This window comes from Chrysemys picta, chromosome 4, assembly GCF_011386835.1.
Source record: "Chrysemys picta bellii isolate R12L10 chromosome 4, ASM1138683v2, whole genome shotgun sequence".
NCBI lineage: Eukaryota > Metazoa > Chordata > Testudines > Emydidae > Chrysemys > Chrysemys picta.
Genome location: NC_088794.1, coordinates 139633144 through 139648943, shown reverse-complemented (window position 1 = coordinate 139648943; position 15800 = coordinate 139633144). Strand labels below are relative to the sequence as shown.

The 15800-nt window shown below is 40.1% G+C and overlaps 1 protein-coding gene across 4 annotated transcripts in view; it reads left to right on the top strand.

The window, feature by feature from the left end:
- BRF1 (BRF1 RNA polymerase III transcription initiation factor subunit) overlaps nucleotides 1-15800 on the top strand; it is a 231097-nt gene that overhangs the window by 47103 nt on the left and 168194 nt on the right. For 2 of the 4 annotated variants that reach the window (XR_010600800.1, XM_005285854.4), the window contains exon 3: nucleotides 6830-7003. Coding sequence is in view for 2 of the 4 variants with exons in the window: in XM_005285854.4 (XP_005285911.1) it covers nucleotides 6830-7003 (174 nt within the window). In the remaining 2 variants the exon portion in view is untranslated. Of the gene's footprint in view, nucleotides 1-6829; nucleotides 7054-15800 lie in introns of all 4 variants that reach the window. The other 2 variants (XR_010600799.1, XM_065593752.1) reach the window with 1 other exon arrangement.

The following is a 15800-nucleotide window of genomic DNA, read 5'->3' as shown; positions in this document are numbered from 1 at the left end:
GCAACCCTATGCCCTGGGCATCCCTACACCTCTGACTGCCAGAAGCTGGGACTGGATGATGGGATGGATCACTTGATAATTGCCTTGTTCTGTTAATTCACTCTGAAGTGTCTGGCACTTGCCACTGTCAGAAGACAGGATACTGGGCTAGATGCCCTGTTCTGTTCATTCTCTCTGAAGTACTGTCCACTGTCCAAGACAAGATACTGGACCGTTGGTCTGATCCAGTATGGCCATTCTTATGTGCCAGGGTGTCGTTCCCTGGACCCTGCTCAGAGACTTCTTCATCTTTCATATCAGCCTCGATCTAGTAAGCATCTGATAAATCTGAAAACCCATGGTTTCTGTGAGCTTGATTGGGGGGGTATCTGTTACTCTTTTTCCTCTAGGCTCATGGCTGCTGAGATATGGAGTGTATATCTCTCTGTCTCAGCTATATAGCTGCTGCAATGGGGGATGTTTTTGTTGCTCTATCCCTTCTCCAGCATCAGTTTGTAGTTCCTCATTGCATAACTCCAATGCCTGGCTCCTCTGCTACTGTTCCTGGTTTCCCAAGCTGCTGCAGAATGTAATTAACAGGATTCTTTTCAGTTTCACTGATGCCCACAGGATTCTGAAGAACATTGAAAGCTGACAAGGCTCTTGTTTGTTTTCACTCTGCCGCAGTTTAGAAAACCTCTTACCATCTGCAGAGTCACTGGAGCTGACTGCTAGCAGACAGACGCCACTGCATCAATTTGTACTCCGTTTATATTGAAAGGTTTTACATAACATAGAAACGTAGCTTTTAGTGTTTAATATGAAACAGAAGTTCAGATTCTGCAGAAGTTGATGGCACTTGCCTGGGAAAATTATCTATGGGCAATGAACTGTAACTTTGAATTTTCTTCAGTTTGCTGATTTATGAAATTTATTTTTTGTTAACTGCAATGTGGTTTATAACTTCTGTAGAGCAAGTTCTGACATTTTTGGTATGGCTGAAAAATATCTTTTAAAATCATGGGAAAAAGCAATCCTTTCTAAAACTGTCAGATCACTAGTCAGAAGCAAATCTCTGCCTAGAACAATCTAGAAGTGACGTAGATGGGTAATAGAGTAAGTGCGCAGATCAGCAGTAATGTGCCATCTGTTGTGGGAAGGGTAACAACTGACTTAAAAATAGTAGACATGCATTGTAGAAATCACTAAGAATAATTATGCCATTTAAAAATGTGAATATAAATGTGATTTGATGTAAAAACACTGTCCAAACAAAACAGAGAGATTAAAACCGAGCATAAATAAGCTTTGATAGTAGTGAAGAACAATGAACTGTTATGATCAATAGCTCTGTCTTGAAGTGCTTGTAATGATTTTTTTCTTTTTAATCCTTTAATGCCAGATAGCTAAGGAATACCTTTCATTAAAGATAAATGTGTGTTCACACTTCTCACGAGCAAGACAGCCTTTCAACTGTTTAAGGATTAAACATGTATTAATTTTATCTCAGCAGTAGAATCTTCTTGGGTGAAAAAATAACAGACAACACAACTTCTGTTAAAAATGTGCTTTCAAAATTAATCATGAACAACCTACATTAGTTTGAATTACAGAGCAATCAATCAACCTTGTACCGATGAGTTTACAAATTCTGATTAACGCAGCTTAGTTTGAGTAAACAGCATCAGCAGAGCATCAAGACATAGAAGTAGCAAGGATTTCCCCACCAAGGTCTGGGAGCTGCAGCAGTGGAGCAGGAAGAAGCCCAGGGATGGGGGTCTCTCTCTCTCTCTCTCTCTCCCTTTGCAGCACTTAGATGTCCGTGTTAGGCTGCTTTTTACTGTTTGACCTCTGGATGTTCTTTTCCATCTACTTATTGATTGTATCATCCAACCCCCTCCCTCTTTTCCCCACAGTCCACACACTATGCACCACTCCATCCTTTCCTTTCTCTCCCTCCCTTTCAGTGTCCTCTTTCTCTCCCTTTATTTTTTCCTCACCTCTGTCTGGATATAAACTGGCCGTGGGGAAGTTTAGGCTTGAAATTAGACGAAGGTTTCTGACAGTCAGAGGGGTGAAATATTGGAACAGCCTTCCGAGGGAAACGGTGGGGGCAAAGGACCTGTCTGGTTTTAAGATTAAGCTAGATAAGTTTATGGAGGGAATGGTTTAATGGGATAATGTGATTTTAGTTGAATAAATAGTGTGCCATCGCTGGTAAATAGTATCAATGGCCAATGAGGGTCTGGCTGGAGAATCTTGCCTACATGCTCGGGGTTCTACTGATCGCCATATTTGGGGTCGGGAAGGAATTTTCCTCCAGGGTAGATTGGCAGAGGCCCTGGAGGTTTTTCGCCTTCCTCCGCAGCATGGGGCGGGGGTCGCTAGCTGGAGGATTCTCTGCTATTTGAAGTCTCTAAACCACAGGATTTGGGGACTTCAACAGCAGAGTCAAGGGAAAGGGTTGGGACGGCTTTGTGGCCTGCATCATGCGGGAGGTCAGACTAGATGATCATAATGGTCCCTTCTGACCTTAAAGTCTATGAGTCTGAGTCTGAATAAATTAATGACTATTAAAAAAAAAAAAAATGGAGCTAACAAATTCTGTTAAATCTTGATGTGACCAAAATCAAACTGCTTTTCTACCCTCACCATCAACCACCTTCCTCCCCAGCACTCAAATTCATATCCTGGGAGTTGTCTTTGACTCCTCCCCCTTCCTTGCCCCACATACCCAGGCAGCGTCTTAAGTCCTGCCACTTCTCTACATCATTTCTACAGTCTGTCCTTTTATTTCTAATGCTGAAAATTCTTGTGCCAGGTCCTCCTCTCATCATCTGCTTTAATTACTCCTCTTAAGGCCTTCTGGACATCCATATTTTCCACCTCCAGTCCATAGAAAATGATGCCAGTAGCATCTTTGCCTGTCATTCAGAACATCTCCGCCCCCTCTTTGAATCCACTAGCTCCTGCTTCAACTTTGCATCAAGCTCAGATTTTTTGTAACCACCTTCATAGGCCAGCTTATGGGGTTTAAACTGTGCATTTACCAGTCCTACAAAGAACTGAGTACATTGTCCTTATAAAATTGTAACCCACTCCACTTGAGCTGTAGCAACATCTTTGGGTAAGGAGAACAACCAGGAGGTGTCTGCATATTTTTACAAAGCATTATAGCCAGTTTATGACTTGTACTCAGCCTTCGGGCAGCGAGTCCTCAAGGAGGTAGTGTATTTATCCTCCTTTCTCCAACCAATTATTTACTGTGGCATTAAGTACTGAGTTTAGTTTATTGTTGAAGGTCTAGAAAGTATTTATTTTGGCTTCATTGGATGTGTTTTCGAGTCTTCCCCTCCATATATATTTATCCACTGAAGAATTGCTACTCATACTTCATTTGTTTGTGCTTGTGGCAATGAGGGCATGGAATAGAAAATTTATTACCAGGAAATTCTTTTTTTATGCACCTAGTTAGGTGGCTACAGGCACCTGCCCTTCAGAAGTGAAAAGTTAGAATTGCTATAGTATTAGTAACCAATCAAATTCAGAGTTACATGTTACAGCCTTGGAAGTTATCAGACTGGTGAGGTAGGCAGAATGGAATGGAAGATAGGCAAAACACGTTAGTCTGCACTGGTGTGTTAGGGCAACAACAAGATTTAGTAGTTAAGGTTTGTTCTTGATAGTTATCTTTAAGTGAAGATGTTTCAGTCTTGGCATATAGGAAGGAGCTAAAAGGAATACAAGATGCTTTGTCTTCCCTTATAAGAATCTAGAAGCCTAATTGCCGACTGTTGTGCCCCATCTTAACTGAAACTGAAGTTTAAAATGGGCACAACCTGTACAGAAAGCGAGGGAAAGAACTGCATTGATCAATGTGATTGTCGTGATTAAAGACTTATGTAGAGAATGGGCACAATTTCTGTGTGATTTTAATTTACTTTCCTACCATTAAAGCTGTTGGATTTGGCAGTTAGTATTTTGGGAAATACTGTCCAAAGAGGTGGCATTAAAGGGCAGGGGTGAACTAACTTATTGCATAAGTTGGCAGAGTCCTTGCATGTAAATAGCAAGGCCAAGAAAACATCAAGCCACCTCTTTGAAATGAAGAGCAAGTTAGATGGAGAGTCTGAAATTTTTTACCTGCTTGGTGGTAACTGTGAACTTCTCGCTGTTGATAAATCAACCAGAAACACTCATGTTCCCAAACTGCTTTAAATTATATCAGCCTCATACGATGTTTACCAGGGAAATGGAATTTTCTAGTTTTCTGGGTATATGGTGTTTTGTTTTTCATTGAAGATGACTTAGCTCTCGTTTTCTATAATGAAATAGGAAACTGATTGCAAAATGTTAATACACATGTTTGAGGGCTTGATCACAATGTAAACAGATGAACACTTCCACCTCCAGTGCTATAGGTGGGGGCAAGGGCATCTCCAGCATAAAGAGTTGTAGCCACTCTCCAAGATTCTCCTCCTTGTTCTAGGTTTTCTACATTGAGTGAAATCTGTCCTTTTGATGGTGGATTGCCAGGCTGCAATATCCTTGCTCTAGCATGTTACTTTCCTATGTCGTGGACTACCAACAAAATGTGCAAAAGCAATCTGAAGAAATGCTAGCACATAGAATTAAATCTTCCACTAGACCCACAAAAATTATTGAATAGAGTGCTCTGTGAAAGATCACCTTTCCCAAATGGGTTGTCTTTCCAGATCAGTGTCTTGTGCACACTCCAAACACTCTCTTGTACAGTTGCTGCATTTCCTTATTTAACGATATTAATATTAATATTATTTGAAAATTAGTTGGGTCTCTAATATATTTTTATTTCTTAATTGCCCCAGTATCAACCTGGGCATGGAGCTCCATAGAGGCTCCTGGGGAAGAGGAGCACCTAAGTAATTGTCTCTTGGGACTACTTCAGGCATCAGTGTTTTTCAGAAGGAGTCGTATACGATTCTTAGACGCAAGCAAGCTTGTTGATATGATGGACTTGTAGAATGGGAGGCATTTAAAGCAGATCCCTGAATAAAAGGGCAAGATGGAAACAAGGAGGAATGAGAAGTCTCTGGTAGAAATAGAGGATGTTTTGTTGGAAGGGTGCAGGCTATGGAGAAAAAAAACAATGGAGGGGAAGAGAGGAGATGTAAGCCAGTAGATTAATTTGGGAGAAGACTATATTTGAAATTTTTTGGCTACCAAGGACCTGAAATTCTTGGAAAAACTCCCATTAATTTCAGTGGGCTTTGGATCATCCCCAAATAGCTTATTTAATAGATATCTGAAAAAACTTTGGAGATGAAACTTGTCCTCCCTCCCCTTCAAAACTTTTATCTCCCTTGTTTGAAAGTTGTGTGCATGATGTCTTGCTTCCTGTCTAATACACAAATGGGATGAGGCATAATTGCCCAGAGCAGCTATGGGTTGATGAGTGCACATAACTCCTATTTGTGCAGAGGTGAGGTTGACCGAGTTCTGTGGTTCTCTATTTGTGTGCAACTTTCTGCTTGGGATGAGTTACACTGAACTGTAGTTAGATTTCTGGGAGTGTCTTTACAGGAACCAAGTCAGAATTTTCTTGCTGACTTGAAGGTTTTTCAGATACTGTGCACGTCCCTTAACATATTGTTAGTGGTGCTTATGTAGGAAGGGCCTGATTAGTAGGTGCCACAAAGTAAAGAATTACAGATATGTTATTTTTGTGACAATTATTATGTTGTCACTGTTCTGTTGCCTTAACTGAAAAACTGTGGATAAGCCACATGGCAAATTTTATACTCACCTCATCAAATATGCTTACAAGTTTGTAACATTTCTGTGAAATTAATGGATGCATGTTTCCTGTAAGAACATGTAGTGGAAACATCTCTCTGGTGTATTGAACTAAAGTGTTGTGTTGTGTGTTTTGTTTTTGGACCCATTGATTATGTTAGTGAACCCAATACTTTTCATCATGACTTCTCCCATCTTTTCCACGAAGTCAGCCTCACATTCCCTTCTTGGCACGGTTTCCGATAGCTAGAGCTTTGAGAGAGGGCTGGACCTTGCTTTCCATGTCTGTCTTAGCAGCTGTACCACTTCCTATCATGACTCATCTAAAGTGCCTTCACCTTAGAAGACATGTACATTTGTTTTCCTGAATCAACATAGTCTGGCAGCTAAACCTTAAATGAAGCCTCTTTTCTGTATATGTTCAGAGGAAGGAAGTTCTGCCCTATCAGTGACAACCATGAATAAGCTTTGAGATAAGCTCCATAAGCTCCTTTCCTTGTGGTTTTGGTGTGTTGTTAAGGGAACCACATACTTCATCAGTTTTGGGCAAATTGCCACAAAATGTATAATTTGTTTGCAATTGAAGTGGTGTTTGGAAAAGGGTATAGTACACTTAGGATGCTATCTCATCCAAACGAAGAAGGATGGATCTACGTTTTTGATGTTTACTAATGTGGTTGCCTCAGTTCTGCCCAAATTGAGAACTTAGACCCTGATTTTTTTTTTCCCAGAGGTGCTGAGCACCAAAATTCTCTGGTTGACTTCAGTGGGATGCTGGGCCCCCTCTGAAAATCAGTCTCACTGTCTCAAATTGAGTGCCCAAAAAGAGTGGACACATTTGAAAATGTAGGGGATAATCTCCATGGAGCTACATGATCTAAGAAATTGTTCTATGTTGAAAATAACTTACTGTATTATATGCTTTCTTAGTCTTTCTGTGTTTTATTAAAAGAAAGACATTCTTCTGCAACAAAATGCCAAGTAATTTGAATTCCTAAGCAAAGTTTGGTCCTTTGTTTAAAAAGTGGATTAATTACAAAATTGTTTAAAGAGTTTTCTCTCTCTCTTTTCTTAGGGAAACGTCAAATTCATCACTTGGGAAACCAGTTGCAACTCAACCAGCATTGTCTTGATACTGCCTTTAACTTTTTCAAGATGGCGGTGAGCAAGCACTTAACCCGTGGGAGAAAGATGACCCATGTAATTGCTGCATGTCTCTACTTGGTGTGTAGAACAGAAGGAACGCCTCGTATCCTTTCGCTTTTGAGCAAAACAAAGGTCGTTATTTTTTTTGGATCGGTAGGTAAAACACATCAGATGTTCGAAAACTTGAAAAATCACTGTTCCTGTGGTGATGATAAAATTCCACTTTCAGAAAGTTAAACGTCCTGTTAGACTTAGGTTAGTTAAAAAACCCTAAACTTGATTCAGTACTATCACTTTAAATCCAGCATTCATTAAAATGTTGCAAGTGTTGTCTCAGCCTTTTCTGACATTTGAAAAAGTGATATTTTACAGTTGTGAAGTGAAACTACCTAATGATGATGCTAACATTTTTCTTGATGGTAGTGTGGTATCTTAAAAAGTACAAAATATTGTTAATAGTATGGCTGCGATAAACAAGCAAGCATGTTGTAGTGCTGTAATTGTCTGTGTAACAAATTGTTGATGATTGCACTTGAAAACAAAGCAGAAAATAGCTAAGTATAAAACATCCATCTTGAAAGTGTTTCCATTTGTGATATGAAGTTGTATGCAAAATATACTGCAGTAATTGACACTTCACAAATACCTACATTTATCTCTGTTTTTTCTTTAAATTAAGATAACTTCCTAGGTGTTAGTCCACTATAAAACACTAGGGTGAATAAGCCCCTACAGACAAACTCAAGTCTTTTTACTTCAGCATCAAAAGCTACTCTTTCCTCTTGTGGTTACCGTGACATCTGGATCCTCAGAGGTGGTAGTGTGTGCGGCCATATGGCTCAATTATCCATGTGGTTTTTTTTTTTTTCAATCTGTTACATAAACATTCATTCAGTAACTAAAGGGATACTAAGAGTTCAACAGTACTGAAAAGCTCTACAGATCAGAACGGTCTGCTTTAAAAGGGTGAGTTCAGATTCTGGTGTATAAAATGTCTGCCTTTTGCCAAGCCATTAGCTTCTTTTGTTTCAAAACTAGCAACTCGCAGTTGAGAAAAAAGTCTGGTACCGGACATAAAATTAACCATTTCTCTCCTCTCCCACCCTCCCTCCCCTGTCCATATCTAACCTTTTGTTTTGAAACTTGAATATTTGAAAGTTTGTAATGCAACTTGGAAAAGGCATAAATACATATATTGCCAATTCTGAGATTACGTCCATTTAAGGGTGGTGTAGATTATTCTTGGTCTGTTATATCTGTGGTCCCAGTTTAGATCAGGGGCACACTGTGTCTGGCACTGTATAAATGCATAATAAGAGGCAGCCATGTCCCCAAAAGCTTTACTCTAGGAGGACCAAGAAGCTGATGAAGGGAGCAGGAAAGAGCAATGTACTAACAAAGTAAAGATATACACTCGGGGGCGAAAAACACACAGTCCCACACAGACAGACAAAGTGTGAGGGATGAGGGGTACCATCAAAATGTGCAATATTTATATACCTTTTTAGATTTTTTTTTTTTTCCCCCCGGACAGATTGTTGGTTTCAAATTGTATTCTGTCCATTGTCAAATTGCCAATTTTGTATAGTCATCATAGAAGAAGAGATTTATTCAGGATTAATTTGGAGGAGAAGGTTTTAGGGATCAGTTCAGGGAGGGCAGTCTATTGATATGAGCGGCATGGAAGAAGGCACCCAGGCAAGATTTTCAAAAGTGGTGGATGACTGGGTGCCTCAATTTTTGTCTGCCCAACTTCAGACACCTTAAAGAGGTATGTTTGAAAGAAATTGTTTGGCACCCAAAATCATCAGTCATCCTTGACTATCTTGGTTGAAGACCATGGACAAATGGGCAGATGGGGCTGTTGTCATTAGCGGTGCCTAGAGGGCAGGAGGTGAGAGGATAGAAAGGATATAATAGGAAGTAAAAAAGCTGCTAATGGTTCAGAAGGTAAGGCCGAGAAGCTTGAATTTCATATGTAGAAGTGGAGGGATTGTGGGAGGGCTAGATAGAATAGATGGTAGCAAGTTACAATGTTAGACGTGAAGGGGTGGCAAAGTTGCCACCTCAACACTCCCCTTCCTGGCTGGCTGTGGTGCTGCAGCAACCTTTGCCTCAGTTTCCCTTTCTGTCCTTTGGCCTACTCCAGCCATAGGAGTGTCCTGGCTTTCCAGAGAGACCACTTTGCAGAGTCCTGTCCCACAGAGTCATTTACAGAAATGGATACTAACCAAACCTTCATTCCAGATGGGTTCAGTGAGCAACCATCTCATCATAGGCATGCCTCTGCTACTGTATACTGTCTTCCTACCGAAGTAGAGGCTTCTGTGCCTCAATCAATCCCATAGCCCAGGGCCTGGAGTCCCCCTTCCCTTACTCAGGGGTACAGGCAGGCTACAGTGCCTCAGGGCCCCTGGCTCCACTTAAGCTTGCAGCTTACCTGGGCAATAGCCTGTTAGCTCTGTTGTACTATCCTTCTCAGTCTTCTTACATACTGCTTCCCAGAGAAGGGGAACTCTCTACCTCGTCTCCTCCCGGTCTCCTTTCCTCAATTGGGTTCACTCAGCTTTTTATGGAAACAAGCCCTGGGCTTTATTTCTAATTAGGCTTGCCCCATCCGCCAGACTTTGCAGACGGGTTAATTGGCCTCATGTTAACCCTTTCCCAGCATGAGTGAGTGGAACACTCCCCTCACAAGGAAGGTGGTGTCTTAGAAATACTGTATTAGGAGGAAGAAACAAAGATTTGAACAAAGCCTGGATGTGATGGTCAGGGGAGATGGAGTCTGGACCAAATTATGGGTCTGGGTGGCAGGGCACATGCTGGTGTTGTCAACAGTGACAGGATTGAGTGAGTGGGGTCAGTTTGGAAGGAAAGGAAGAGGCAGTTTTGGACATGTTAGGTTTAACTTGATGGAAGAGAGAGTCTCTCTCTCTTATGGCCTGCTTATTAGCTTACATTTTCTATAATATACCTGTCCTCTATGTACAAATATGTGATCAGCCAGGCTATGGGATGACCTTTTAGGAAAATTCAGGCCAGATCTAATGGTACAATATGAGTTATAGATGACTAGATTCCAGTTCTCCTTGCTATGCCACACATTTAATTTTCCTTTATTATTTAGTTAATTAATAAGAGTAACTTTTAGATTCACGTAGTATGATGCAGTTTTTAAGTAACAATTTAGCAAACAAATCTAGAACACTTGAAATAATCCAAACTAAAACTATTCTGTGTAGCTCCTGGGTGAATTTATCAAAGTGGGTAAGATTTGATCCCAGATCACTTTGATTCATTGTTCCATTTTTCAGTGTTTGAATTTCTTTTTTCACTGGATATATAAAGCTTCAATACAGTGATTATGGCCCTTTTTAAAATATTTTTTTAACATTATTCCTTCTCCATACTAATATTTGTAAAGGAAAAGTGGCTTGCTAGTTATTAGTTAAACCTGGGAACTGTACTTCAGAAGCATTCAGATGAACTGCTTGCAGGAACTTGTATTATAATATCCCTCTAAAATGTATTTATATTATTGCTGTGAGCTATAAAAACATAACCTAACAAATAGACACAAAGGCGGTAATGGTTTTAAAAGTTCCAAAGCAGCGAATTCTGGAAAAACGGGTTATCCTACCATTAGAGCCAAATCCTGAGGGGCGCTGAGCACAGCCAGCATCCTCTGACTTTAATGGAAGTTGCGGGTGCTTGACAGTCTCAGAATTTAGACCTTAATTTGCTTCTTGGAACGGTAACAGACCTCACTTGTTTCTCTTCAATGTTTTGAAAAGCTTTTCCACCCCTACATATTGGGTTGAATGGAAACAAAGAGCTTTTTAACTGTTGCTAGAGTTCCCGAGAGAGAGCTTTGGAAGAGTCAGACTTGGTTTTCGATTGACTTACTGGTTAGTCTGTGATCTGTACTTGGCCCAGAGGTCATTCAAAAACAAAGAGGCTTGCGTAGTATTTTCCAGGTGGAATATTAATTTGTTTTAACGAAGGGATATTTCATTTCATCAGTAATCCTTTTTGTTGTACATGAAAGCTTTTGCAAATGATGCAATATTTTGTTTACTATTTCCCAACCTACTATCCATCCTCCTGTTTTTTGAATAACTTTTGTAGGGTGGATGATGCATAAAGTGGGGGGTGTTCTCTTTTTTTGTTTTTAAAATGTCTCTTCCAATTTTTAAAATTAAATTTAGTTTTCTTGAGAAAAACATGTCCTTTGTTACAGACAAATCCCAGTCTATTATAGAATAGTAAATATGGCCCACATTATCTCTTCCTGCAGCTTTTAACCATATGAGGTGACTTAATGGGGAATCTCTGCAAGAATTCTCTTGTGGAGATGCCTGTGTTGTCCTGTTGATGTGGCTTGGGGGTGGGATTTTCCCCACTGTGGTAAAGTTGACCCCAAGCCTATCCTTATGGAGGTCCCATATTTCAATTGTAGCTCTGGCCCCCAATGAGCTTGCTGGTAGTGTAGCTCTATAGGAGAGGGAGGGTTCTGCATCTTCTGTTTCTGTTCACTTTTTCTGTTAAGTTCCATGAGACCAGATGGGACAATGTCTGCCCTGCCCCAGTTCTGGCTGCGTGTAGTGAGAACTCTGACACAGGGCTGAATTACACTGGGAACTTACAGTGGTATGGCTGTATCTCTCGGTGTGAAAAATCCCTACTTATAAGAGATGTAGCTATGCCAACCTAACCCCAGGTGGACAGCACTGAGTCAACGGAAAAATTCTTCTGTTGACCTAGCTACCGCTTCTCAGGGAGGTGGATTACCTATGCCTATGGGAAAACCCTTCCCGTCAGCGTAGGTAGTATCTATACCAAAGCACTACTGTGGTGCCACCATTGTGGTATAAGTGTAGACATACTGTGGCAGTTTGGACCCCCTCTTCTGCGGTGCCACCTGATATATTGGGGTCCCACTGAGCCCGCCCATTCCACCAGCCTAGACTCCCTCACCCTGGCCTGCTGCGCGTGCGCGCGCGCATGCACACACACACACACACACACACACACACAGCTGTAGAATCACACAGTGTCTGCAGTCAGCTCTGTGTGGGAAGATTCAGCTCAGGGAATTGCCCAGCACTCAGGTGCACACACCTTCCGGAGTGTAAACCCAAAATTGTATTGTCTTGTGTTGTATAGAGATTGATACAGCGTAAGCTCATTAAATTTGCTCCCTCCCTCAATGTGGAGGAAGATATGCACAGCTTCCCCCCGCCCCGAGTTATGAATTGCACAAACTGGGTTTTAGAATAAACAAAAAATAAGTTTATTAACTACAAAAGGTAGATTTTAAGTGATTATAGGAAACAGATTAAAGCAGATTACTGAGCAAATAAAACAAACGCAAACCAGGTTTACCACATTAAAGAAGTTGGCAACAAATAGTAGTTTCTCACCCTAAATGTTGTTTTATGTAAGTTGCGGAGTTTCTTGACAGTAAACTGCACTGCTTGTGGCTTAAATCTCCAGGTATTCCTTTCACAGGCTGACCTTTCTTGCCTGGGCTCAGTTCCTGCTGCGCGCGCCCCCCCCCATCCCCCTTCGCTTAGTTCCTTTGTTTCTTCAGGTGTTTTCAGCAGTCTTTCTTCTTGGGTAGGGAGGCAGTGGAGAAGAGCCAAGATGAACTCACTTCCCAGCCTTAAATAGGATTTGTCTATGGCGGGAATCCTTTGTTTCCCAGTTTGACCCCCACCCCCTTCAGTTGGAAAAATACCAGAAGTCCAAAATGATGTCCAGTACCAGGTGACATGATCACCTGACCCTGTGTTAAAGCAGCATCCCAGGAAACTTCTTAGGAAAGAGGGAGATTATATCTTCAAAGTCCTTTTGTCCTTCCTAATGGCCCATCCAGGCTGATTGCCTATTGTCTGGTGGGCGTTCCCCAGGTGCAAGCTCTTTTGTAATTGATACATAGTCCATATTCCTAACTTCAGATATAGAAATGATACATGCATACAAATAGGATAATCACATTCAGTAAATCATAACCTTTCCAATGATATCTCACATGACTCATCTTGCATAAAATACATCTTAGTTATGCCATATTCATATCATAAGCATATTTCTATGAAGAATGTGGGGCATAATGTCACAATACCCATAGTAAGTCATATAGGGAAGGAGCAGAAAGAAGCGGGAAAGCACTGAGATAGATGATGAAACCAGATTCTAGTGTCACTGGCAGACGTGCATATTCTGGTGAATCTTAGATTATTTCCAGCGCCTTTTTAATTTCCCTTCTAAAAAGAAAATTACCACAGATGAACCTGAATGAACAGAAGTGTTCAGCACCTGGGAGGTTGTGGCCCTCGAGTCCTCTACTTAAGTGATTTGTCCCTTGAAATTTTTTCTCCTTGTGGATTATTATGCTACAGCAGGACAATAATTCCTACAGGGTGTGCTGTTTCAGGGGTTGTTCCAGCTTTCCGTTATTTTAGGTCATAAATTTATTACATTTCTGTGCATTAAAAAAATTAAAGGGGAAACAACAGTTTGTCATAGGCTATAATGTCAGATTGCGATCTCCCTGTTTAAAGCCTTGTGCTAACTGCCAATTATGGATGATGTTCTGGTGTCATTGGTCAAATCATAAGGGGAGGGAAAAGCTGCTGCAATTGTAATACTAGTAACTGACCAATTTAGGATGTGTGGTACAGCATCTTGGACATTCACATAAGGATGCTGATCTCTAGAGTTAATAGTTTTCCAAGAAGCAGGAAAAATTGTTTTTAAAAAGTACTAATATTTTGTTTAAAAATTATACATATCAGAAGGCTGTTGCACTCCTTAAATTACTGGCACTGGCAATATAAGATTCAAATTATGGGCTGGGTCCTGCTTCCATCCTAATGGCAAAATTGTCCTTGATCCAGTGGCACAGAATTGGGCCAAGGTTTTTTTTGGCAGTATGGTGGCATCTGGGTGGTTGAAAATGTGAACTTTCCATCATGTGGTATTGAACAAAATATCTGCAGCAAATTAAGGGAAAACAATAGTGGTGAATGCCTTGTCAGAGAGATCAGATTTATCTGGTTTCAGTGTTTTGGTTTTTGCTTTCCCCCACTCGTTGAAGATACTGGGGAGAGAAGGTCAAATTAATCCTCTCTTGTAACTTTATTCCAGAACTGTTTTTCATTTTATGGGTGCAGGATGCAGTTTTAGGGTTTTTGGTCTATGAACCATTCTTTTCCTAGTACAGTATTGGTGTTTACTGGCCTGACTATTGCTGAGAATCATAGGCTTTGTTACCAAGGGATTCGGTGTACATAAGTCTCATCAATGGTTAGTCTTTTTTCTGCCAGCAAAGAACAAAATAACTCTACAGTCCCTGGATTGAGAAAGAGGAAACACTACAAACAAAGGAGCAGATTGTGCTCTCTGGTGCACCACGGGAAATCTAGAGTAGCTTCACTGAAGTCTCTTTAGTTGCTGTGGATTCACACCACAGCGCAACTGAGGTATTATTATTTATTTGTATTGTGTTGGTGTGTAGTTAAACAGAGTTCAAGTAACTGTTGTGCTGGGCACTATACAAACAACAAAAAATGGTCCCTTCCTGGAAGAGCTTACATTCCAAGAATGTGACACAGCAGGTCCCTTGCAGGTTAATTAAAAGCGTGATTTTCAGGATTGCTGAGTACCCACAACACGCTGAATTCAATGGCTGCTCAGCACGCCTGATAATTAGGCTCTAGATCTATTTTAAATATCTGTAGGCTTTAAATAGATCCTTGCCAGGGTGTTCAAATGTAGTTAAATATACTCTTTAATATTTAGAAATCTTAAATTTTATGTAAAAAAGTAAATGATTAGGTTGGTCTTATTGTTAGCAAGAGCTAAATCTCTGACTCCCAGGGCTATCTCGGGAATAACAGTACTTAATAACAGGCAGTGTACTGAGCTGATGTGAGAAAATACCATTAATCTCTTTAATAGAGAATTAATTCTAAAGTCAAATTCATACTGTTAACTGTTTTATAAAATATGAAATCATATAGAACAGGAGCAGTAAAATCCATTGTAGTAGCACCCATAAACATATTTAAATATTGTACCATAGTTGTAATTGGTGGCTCCAGAAACACAAAGCACTTCTACGTTAATCAGCAATGCTATTTTAGCTAGTCATCTTCTAAAAGAATGCTTCTACTTTCATTGTTTTCCTAAGTCTTATCTGAAGACTTTTTTTTTTCCAGCACATTTTCATATTCCTCATAAAATACAACAACGTAGCATGGGAGCAATATTATCCAACTTTCAGATTTGTTTAGGAAAATCGGAGTACTACATGTCATTGATGTACCTGCAATTCAGAACCATTCCATATTAATAATGAAGAAATCAGACTGGAATGCAATAGGAACATTATTTAAGTTTCCGATTTAATAAAAGAAAAATATTGTATTTATTACAGCAGTTAACTAAGACTTAAGCTAAAAAGTTGCAAACACCTTCAGCAAAGCTTGAAAGTGGTCTAAATATTGACTTTTTTATATCCAAATGGTTTCCTTTAAGTAATATATTTTTATGAAGTATAAAGTCTAGAAGATTTGCCAGAGTACCTTTCTGACAGCAATCTGATTTCTTCAGAGGATTGTTACTAGGAACTGTTTGCATAACAGACTGCATCCAGAAATTCTGTTGGCAACACTATTAAATTTATTATTTTAGTGTTTCTGAAATTTCATGCCAAGTATTCTTGCAAGTGGAGCCTTTTCACTATCTGTTTATCTTCTTTGCACATCTGCGTCCTTCTTAGAAGACAAATAGAAACTCTCCTTTGAATCTTACAGTCAGTTTAGTTACAGTAAGCACAGATGATGGGAGAAAAATATGGCAAGTGACCCTCTTTTGTGGAGAGCAAAGGAATG